This window comes from Lytechinus pictus, chromosome 9, assembly GCF_037042905.1.
Source record: "Lytechinus pictus isolate F3 Inbred chromosome 9, Lp3.0, whole genome shotgun sequence".
Classification (NCBI taxonomy): domain Eukaryota; kingdom Metazoa; phylum Echinodermata; class Echinoidea; order Temnopleuroida; family Toxopneustidae; genus Lytechinus; species Lytechinus pictus.
In genome coordinates this window covers 24,753,144-24,763,513 of record NC_087253.1, presented here as the reverse complement: position 1 = coordinate 24,763,513, position 10,370 = coordinate 24,753,144, and the positions used below count along the sequence as shown (strand labels likewise).

General features: G+C 35.4%; 1 protein-coding gene across 1 annotated transcript; it reads right to left on the bottom strand.

Annotated features, from left to right (window-relative positions):
- Positions 1 to 1,899: 1,899 nt before the first annotated feature.
- Positions 1,900 to 3,145, bottom strand: LOC129268526 (uncharacterized). The gene has a single exon (XM_054906073.2). The coding sequence runs from the start codon at positions 3,048 to 3,050 to the stop codon at positions 1,995 to 1,997; it is 1,056 nt and encodes a 351-aa protein (XP_054762048.2). The 5' UTR covers positions 3,051 to 3,145; the 3' UTR covers positions 1,900 to 1,994.
- Positions 3,146 to 10,370: the final 7,225 nt, after the last annotated feature.

The following is a 10,370-nucleotide window of genomic DNA, read 5'->3' as shown; positions in this document are numbered from 1 at the left end:
TAAATTAAACATGATTGTTTAAACGGTTAAACAAATACTGTAAGGTTCATGTAGTAAACAGTGTTGTATAAAATATTAAACAGCGTTTTTACTGTGTAGTAGTATAGTAGTAGTAGTAGTAGTAGTATAGTAGTAGTAGCACCACCACCACTACCATTAGTTGAAATAAAGCAATGGTGGTAGCAATAAAGGCAAGAAACACAATATATTTTCCAAACTTTTTGTTAATATAGGAAAACTTTCCGTCCTCCCAAACACTCTTACAAAACTTGGTTGTGAATACCATGGTAAAATAACAGTCAACAGAGAAACGAATGATTAAAGAATAAATATTGACTACAGTATGTCATTTTCAGACAACCATCATTCAACACATATCAGACAGAGATGAACTCGCCAAGATATTCCCAAAGTAAGCACATTCAAATATTTTTTTCTTGCAAGGTATTGAATTTAATTAATTTCAGTTTAAATCCCAAGTCAAACAATTAATTCTAAAATTTTACAAGAATCATTTTACACGTAGTTAAAAAATGTTATTTCCGTTTTAAAATAGAAAGAATCAAATTATATCGTATCATATGTTACCATATCAATTGCAATACATGAGATACGAGAGTAACACAATGTGCTATTCTTAATTTAAGTACGTTGACATATTTCACAAAAATAATACGTACAAATATTGGCATGTTTTCTACTTAAATCTACCACAAGTTTGCGATTCATAACATACATGAGAGAAGTTCATCATGATATTCTAGATATAATAGAAAAAATAAACATACAGTAATATTCACATAGTGTGAATAGGCTCAATGCAAGTCTATAACCTTGATGTGATAAAACTCATGATATTCCTAAATTGTGTTCATCAGAACATGTACATGTAATTGTATTGAAAGGTTGTTATATTTTTATCTTAAAAAATCACTCATTGTGCTTGGCATGTCTTTGTTTTGAAGTAAAAATTTCTATATATAAAATAAAATGTGTGTGACATACCGTATTATTATGCATGTACACTCTGATAAATATTGGGTAAAAGTGTTCCATGAGGGTAATCATGTATCCAACCACCATTCGGCATTTCTTTTTGGAATTTTTATTTATCCAGCCAGTGTGATGAACATTTTGCCCATTCTAAAGTAATTGCTGCTTATTTTTCAATCTTACTGGACAATATGCTTCCCGCATGTGGTTAAATACTGCCCCAAACAGTGTACACAAAAAATAAATTTGAATAAGTTGGATATATGCCTCTTTCTACATAAACTTACAATTGTAATGTGTCTGAATACTGTATATATTTTCGTACTTACTTTATCAGGATCGCTGATATGTTAATTTCTTTTGAATTATCAAACTGACAACAATAGTGCATTTAGAAGGGGGGGGGGGCATCATGGTGGCAGACAACTGCTGTGATCTGATATACTGTACATGGGAGGCCGCTTGCCAGCCAGTAAAAACTAAACTTAGAGCTTATTTTAAACACATTGTCATGAAATAAATATTCTCAGCAACGGCAATTGTCACTTCAATAAGACCCAAACAGTGAAGAATGGTCAAACACACATAAAAACATAATCATACAGTTGTAAAAATCGACAATTCTCAGCAAGTAGTGTTTAGAAGCATGTTAAAAATAAATTTTCCTTCATAATCGATTACAAACGATTTCTTAATTTCCCTATGCTACTATATAAATGGATTAAAAATTATTCTACGCTCTTCAGCTTTCGAAAACCATGGTGATAATTAATTAAACCTTTCATTTTGTTACAATATTATGGTTAATGTTGCTTAATGACAGAATTTCGTATAGTAATAAGAATGCAGAGATGACTGAATGCTGAAAAAAGCATGTATACACAATTTCCTATGCCATGTATTTACTTGATTAGAATAACTTATTATTTTCATTTTGCATAAAATTAATCTGAAGATGTAGATTTTATATTTGTCATATTTTCCTGACAGTAATTTATTTTTTATACATCAACTGTTTTCAATTTACCATAGACATCTTCAAATTCTCGATTTGGATTCAATTTCTCCATAGCACATTCTCCATCATTATCATTATCCACAATTGTCATGATTGTAGATGGGCACTCTGATGCAACATTACTATTTGTGTGATTCTGCACCAGTTTATAGTATGTATATTTGATAATTACGATGACTATTGAATATATGCATACAGATATCATACAAACAAAAGAATATATTAATATTGCGTTTACTTCATTTCTGGTTATTTTCATTGCATTAGTGGATGATAATGGGTAGTCCTTAGAGTTTAAAGACGTTGTAATCATTAAATTGTCTGCTTTCTGGTACATAGACTCTGTTGACATTTGTGTTGTGATGGTAGGACATGGGTCTTTCCTATGGTTTCCATCTTGGAACAAGACAGTATCATCACATTCACATCTTGATTTATTTACATTCAAAGCAAAATAGCAACAAAATGCCGGCTGTGATTTTCTGATGATAATAGTCTGTTTCAATAAAGAGCCTGTCAGAGCAGGGTCTGTTAATTTAGGCATCAATAAACCATTTTGAAAGCATTCTACCTTTCCTGTTAGACTTCCAGCATTGGCTGTACAATCTACTGCTACCCATCTTCTATCATAATCTTCACCCACAACACAAAATGCTTTATCAGGAGGATAGTTTACCTTCAGGTAAATTCTATGTATATGATCACTAAGTATTTCCCCATCCTTGTATACAAACAAAATGTATGTCCCTTCATCATCTCTCACGAGATCCTTTATCGTAAGATCCAGAGAGCAGCTTCCATTGTTAATAACATTCTTTACCTCAAATCTCTGAGCCTGACTATCAGGCAAAGACAGCGATGAGCCATCTGTTGATCTATAAAATGGGAGTCTGTTAGATTGTTGTAATGTAACTTTAGTACTATCACATGGATATGGAAAAATCAAGTTGGCTTCTTGACCTTGCATTAAGGATATTCCTCTAGACACATACATATGAGCGAAGATAAGTAAAGTGATCAAAATAACAATTTCTGCCATAGTGCACTCAAAACAGCTGTACTTGTGATGTAAAATGCAAATTTATTGCTATCTTTAGAAGCAGAAATATCTTTATAGAAAATTTAGGCAAACATGTAAATTATGAGTGAATTTGGATTACCGGTAGGTGATTAACATAAAGAGATGTGTTGTATTACATTGTGAAGACGCAATTTAACTTGATTGTTTTTGTCTGCCCCTCTTTTAATACTGAAGGTAAATCACTTGATGTCTGCAGATGCCACGAGTTAACTTGATTCAAGTCTCTTACAGTGCCATTAACCGTCATATATTTCCGGCATCGGTCCTTTAATGTATCAGTCCAGGAGATATCAATGTCAGAATTATTTTCTATCAGAGAAGACTGACGAACTTGCAGATGAAACCTGGAAAATAATTTTATTTTTTATTCAGCATTTCAACAAAAAGGCGCCGATTTTCAAGACATTTTTTTTATTTTATAAAACAGAGATGCCAAGACCCCAAAGATGTCATGTACATGAATAGTGTTGCAATATGTTTTCATAAAATTGGTTTTTTGAATACACATTGCAATGCCTTTATATTCATATTATACAGTGTATTCTATATGGGAAAGTACGCAATATAACACTATCTTTCCCTATACCATGCTTGTCAAACAATGATGATGTGTCCTGTGACTCTAAGAAGCAAAGTTGTTAACTAAAGAAATAAGCAAAACCCCAACCCCCGTTTAGTGATGGATCAAACAACAGTTTGTCATGTGATTCTCTCCCAACAATTACTAAAAGGAGATTCTTATATAGATGATGACACAGTTGAAAATACACAAAACCTAGAATATGACATTATTCTTTACACAATTTGGTTCACAAAATTCAGTAAGAAAAGTTCTGAACAGTATATAATGAAAGAAAGTAATTCTTGTTTAAGATATGGGAATCATGTAAGACAAAAGAGGAATTGAGCTGTGCTTACTTGATCATCTATATTGCATGCCGGTGTCAGAGGAACAGATTAGTGCAACTGTTATCCTTGTTGTGAAATACGTAACAAGCTTGTACTTTCCTGCAGAAACCAAAGAAAATGAGTTTTTTAATTATATATTGTTCAAAGAGAAATAGAAGATGATGAGGCTCAAAATTTCCCGTCATAAATGCTGGGTATCTCACATACTAGTACATGTACATCTAACTGCTGCATGTCAATAGATATGAATATGGTCAAAGTACATGCAGCATAATCGCGTAGTCTTCTTGCTGAGACCGTGCAAAGATACATTCAGCTGATTCATTCATTTGATATTCTCTCATGCTGAAATTAAATCCTGAAACATATATTGAATGTACTGGATTCTTATGAAAAAAAAATAAATTGAGATCCCTGAAAAGCTTCATTTTTAAACAGAAAAAGAAAGAAATGGTATGAATGAGATAGATGGATTGAAAGAGAGACTATACTATCCATGTTCGAGATCTATTAGTTGGATAACATGTTGACAGACGTTACAATCTTTGCTATCACTACAATACACGTAATTATGGATTGATATTTATGTTTACATTACCAAAGGTTAGCTCAAATGCATGTGACTTCAAAGGTTCTGAAACAGACTGTTACATTGTAGAAATATATTGTAAATTTTACATTTGAATGACTGGCTGCTAGAATGCCAAACAAAAGTGCCGTAAAATAACCCTTTTTCTGTAATTCAATTTACTTCATAAATATTGTGATACAAAATTACTAATGTGTGAATCCTGTAAATAAAAATACAGTTTGTTGTAAATACGTTATACAATTTTTTTGTAAGGAGTGAATCCTGTAGATTTAAATACAGTTTATTGTAAATATGGTATACAGTTTTTCCTGCTAATTTTGTAAATTTAATAACGGTAAAAAGGGACTGTAAATGTGTCCAAATTACGTCTTTGTTTGGCATTATAGCTGCCAGCCAATTTACTGGGAAACTGCTTACGATCATTTTGCTGTAAATTCAACAAAAATAAATACAAATGTGCTACAGTTTTCCTTTATTTTTCTTGAATGATTTATTAGGAAAGAACTGAACAAAAACAGTTATAACATATTTGACAAGACAATTTTATGCAGGATTAGCATAAATGTACGTGTGAATATTTCAAATGGAATACAATGTTACATTTTGACGGTGAAATGCCGATTGGTCTACTGACCCAATTTGTCTAATGCCGTTTGGTCTAATCCCACATCGTCTATAATATACTAACCATTTGGTCTAATTGCCACTTAGCCCATTTACCATTTTGTCAAATGACCAGTTGCAATGAAGGCTATACCCATTTGCCGAATATCCATCTGATCTAACGTGCACTAGTCTATATGCTAAGGTGAATTTGGCATTTCCACAGTAAAAGGATACTTTTCAAGAATGTCCCTTTAATGTCCCTCGACCCTAATCCCATCAACCAACTCCATCCACTCGAGTCCTACCTCACCCATATTCTCCTCAGTCCCATGAACGCATTGCTGAGATCCAAATGATAAAGTTAAAATGTTGCAATAAAAAATGCAATTCATGTTCACTCATGCATTAAATTTCAGTTTAATAAGTCATAATTGATCATTAATATATCACATTACCCTCAACTTTGCAAGTTTCAAGGGACTCGCTTCTCAAAAACTGAAAGAAATTATTGGAAGTGTTATTCCTGCCCAGCCTGATTATCATACCCTTTGTTTAAGTGGGTAGTGCTTAACTAAAGCATGAATGGTTTTCCAACGTTTTGGTGTCATAGTTGACTTTATTGACTTTCCATATGTATATAGGTGTCTTATGCCCATAGTGACATATTTTTTTAATAATCGGCTATTTTAAAAGTGTATAGTTTTTTTTTGAGACGCACTGTAGTGTTGCAATATGTTTTCATTAAATAGCTTTTGCTGATGCATTTATCAATAAAACAATACACATTGCAATGCCTTGAGATTCATATTATACAGTGGTATGCAATTTTATATGGGAAAGTACAACCAAAAAATTACTTTTTTTCTTTCCAGGGCTCTTTTTGGAGAAACTTAAAAATTTTCCAGGGCTACTTTTTCATTTTCCAGGGCTCTTTTTCCACTTTCCAGGGCTACAATTTCTGGAGCTATTTCGCGGCTTTTTTGCGTTTGTGTGTGTGTGTGTGTGCCACATTGAAGGGATGCTGGTCAGCAGTGCAGGGCTGCTCTGCTGCAGGCTCTGCTTTAACAAGATGTACTGTACATGCGATCGCGACGAAGCTTCGAAGCAGCGCGGCGCGAGCTAGCGAGAAGTACGTACCGGTACCATCTCGAATTCATAGGCACATGTACCACATGCACTATTCTATGGAAGGCCGATAGTGCCAAAAACGTGAACTACCATACGTATGCTCAAAAAAGAGTACGTGTTCTTTGTTAAGAGTACGTGTTCTCCGTTAAGAGTACGTGTGCTCTAATGGACCAATCGGCGAGCTCGATTTGGGTTTTATGCACGCGTATGCTTTTACCATACGTCAGCTTGTAGCATACGTATGGTATATACCATACGTATGGTTATTTAGCGAATAGCATACGTATGCGCAGACTTTGGGTGAAGTGTTTGTGACTGTCCAATCAGAATCTCCGTTATAGCAGATCCTGTGCCAAACTCACTGTAGTAAATGCACGTGGTCGTCCGTGTCTGCCACTGAACCACTGAAATATACCTCTACGTAGTGGTATAGATCAGTGCGCTGAGCGATACCACTAGGTAGTGTGTGCTTGTGTGTAGGGGGTATATATAGGGTGTGTCAGAATTGATGCCCCCCCCCAAGAAAAAAGAGTGTAGGTTGCAGGCTGGAACTTAGTGGAGGAAAGATTTTATGCAGACAATTTGTTATACTGGATGAAAATTCACCGGATTTTTGTTGTTTCACAACACTACTCGAATTGTGATTGAATCTAACTATACCGGAAGTACCTAATAATTTAAGGATAGCCTTCCGTTTCTCAATAGGATTAAGGTCTGTTTCTATATCAAAATACTGGAAAGTTGTTCTTCCATCAGTCCTAGGTCAGTTTGTAGTATGGGTTGGGGCTCGATCCACCCTGCATATGATGAAGACGGTGGTATATCATGCGCGTATTCTGAAGGGATGGGGGCTTTAGGGGCCCTGGCCCCCGGGGTAGTAGGCGAAAAGGAGGCGGCAATAAGGGGAAGGAAAGAAAAAAAAAGAAAAATGGAGAGAAAAAGAGGGAAAAGGGGGAGGATAGAGAGAAGAAATAAAGGAGAGGGAAGGGGGTGAAAGGGGGGGGGGGAGGGGAAAGAGAGAAAAAAGGCGAACAAAAAGGAAGAGAGAGAGAGGGTGCCAAATTGAGCTGTAATGAGGGGGCGCCAAACTGACTTTAAACTTGGGAGGGGGCGCCAAATTTATGTTCTACCTAGTGGGCACAGAAATGATATTCAACGGGGGGGGGGGGGGCGCCGCCAAATTGATATTCCACTGGGGGCGTCAAACTGACATGTAACGGGGGCACCAAACAGACCTTAAACTTGGGGGCGCCAAATTGATGTTTGACCTGGGGGACGCCAAATTGACCTTCAATTCTTTTTTTCAATTCTTTTATTTCATTTCCATTCAAAACATAATACAAAGTAATATAAAGTAATACAAATCAAGTACAATTTTCAGAAGGGCATTCTTACTTCGTAAAAAAAACAGAAAAGAACGGTATAATATAGAGCAAATGGAAATGAGGGGGATCCACTAAAAAGCAAAGCTTGTAAATTGTGGATCCCCCTTGGACCTTAAACTTAGGGGCGCCAAATTGTCCTGTAAGGAGGGCGTGCTGAACTGACCTTAAACATGGGGGCGTCAAATTGATGTTCCACATAAGGGGCGCTAAATTGATGTTCGACCTTCGAAGGGGGGGCACCAAATTGATATTGGATCTAGGGGGCGCCAAATTGACCTTAAACACAGGGGCGTCAAGTTGATGTTCCACCTAGGTACGGTAAATTATGTTGTTCGATCTAGGGGGCGTCAAATTCACCTGAAATATATATATATATATATATATATATATATATATATATATATATATATATATATATATATACACATGTATATATATATATATATATATATATATATATATATATATAGAAGAGATCCAAAGGACTGGAAGGGCTTGCCCTCCGGCACCCCCCTCAAAAAAGGGAAAATAAAAGGATGGAAAAGAAAATTGTCCTCTATTCTAACTGAGCCTATACATGTCATTTCCTCTCCTCTTTTTTTGTATGTTTTATTGAAATAAATCAATATAATTACATATTTACACGATTGGAATGAGTCGAAATACGTACATAATGTACAAGGTAATTTCCTCTTTATCTTCCAACTTTTCTTCCTTTTCTTTTCTGTCATCCACCTCTCTCTTATTTTTTCATATTTTTTCCAAATATATACCCTTTTTTCTTCTATTTTTTGTCTTCTTGTTCTCTTCCTTGTTCCCATTTTTATTTTCCTTTTTTTTTTTGGAGGGGGGGGGGTGGTGACGCCTATCAGTCCCTAGATCTGTTATCCATCTTTATCCTGTTCGTTCCCCTTTTCCTTACCCCTCCTCTCCCCCCTATTTCTATCTCTCTCTCTCTCTCTCTCTTCCTCATGAGGGGCAGGCGAAGGGGATACCCCTCCAGTTTCACTGGATCCGTTTCTTTATCTTCAAATTCTCTCTCCCATTTACCTTTTTCTTTATGTCTTATATCTTCCTTTTATGTCTGTCTTTTTTCCGGGGGGGGGGGGGTAATGGCTCCTCTGGACCCCGGATCCGTTTGTCTTCTTTCTCTTTTTATTATTATTGTTTTTTTTTTTTTGTAGGGGTGGGGGGATCCCCGGATACGTTTCCCTTTCTTTAACTCTTTTTTTTTTAAACACAGTGTTAATATGCTTTGTCCATTTCATAAGTGGGTCAATAGTAACTCCAAGATATTTTAATCTATCTACGTTTTCCAATTTTAGATTTTTAGATGATATATGAATTTTACATATATTTTTTTTTATTTTCTGTACTGAGTCAAATACCATAACTTTGGTTTTGTCGACGTTAATATACATTTCGTTTCTGTCCAACCACTCATTAATCATATCAAACTGCTTTTACAAAATATTACCGTATCATCAGCATATAAAGAGAGTTTTGAAGATGGTATAAAATCTATATTGGCAATATCATTTATGAAAATACTAAAAATCAATGGGCAAAGGGTTGAACCCTGATGGATTCTGGTTTTACTATTAACGAATCACTTAAAATACTATTTATTGAAACACGTTGTATCCTGCCTGTGATGTATGATTTAAACCAATTATATTCATTTTCTTTTATGCCATAGCATGACAATTTCTTTAACAGTTTCTCATGCGGTATAACATGGAATGCTTTACGGAGGTCTAAAAACACACCACCTATTATAAACCCACTGTTAATATTTTTAATATATTCTGAAATATCAAGAAGGCAAGAAATGGTCGAGTGGAAATAAAGGCCGAAAACCTGATTGGTTGTCAGCAGTGGCGTACCTAGGATTTTTCAAGGGGGGGGGGTCAAATTCGTCCGCCAAAAAATTGACATGCAAAGAAAAAAAAAGGTCTTCAATCACAAATAAAGGATTTCGCACCAGAAAAAAAAAATTGACAAGCAAAAAAAAAAAAAGGTCTTCAAGTTCAAAGGAGCGGTCCACTTGTGGCTCGTCAGGGATCAGTTGTGACTCGTCGTGGGGGGGGGGGGGGGGGCAGGGATACATCCCTTGCATGGGTTGTGACTCGTCAGAGTGGCAGTCTGCCCCCTCTGCCCCCCCCCCCCGTAGGTACGCTAATGGTTATCAGTCAATAGAGGATGCTCATTTAAATACTCATATGACTGTTGGTGAATTCGTTTTTCTAATATTTTACTTGGTATTGACAAAATAGATAATTATGGGTCTATAATTCATCGGTTGAGTCTTATCGCCACTTTTATATATGGGTATTATTTTTGATAGTTTAAAATCATTGGGTACACTGCCTGTTTTAAGTGAAGAGTTTTATATATATATGTTAGTGGTTTAACAATGATAATAGCAGCAAATTTTAACAACGTAGGATGTAAGCCATCAAGACCGTATAGGCTTTACGCGTATCAATACTATTCAGTTTTTTTAATACAAAATCCTCTGTAATATCTGAAAAGGAAAAGGTATCCTATGTGGTTGGTACATTTTGCATATAGTTGTCATCAGTATGTACATCATGTTGGCTTTGCGTACTGGAGCCCTTTATTTTATCTGCGAAACTATTAAACATTTGATTTAAT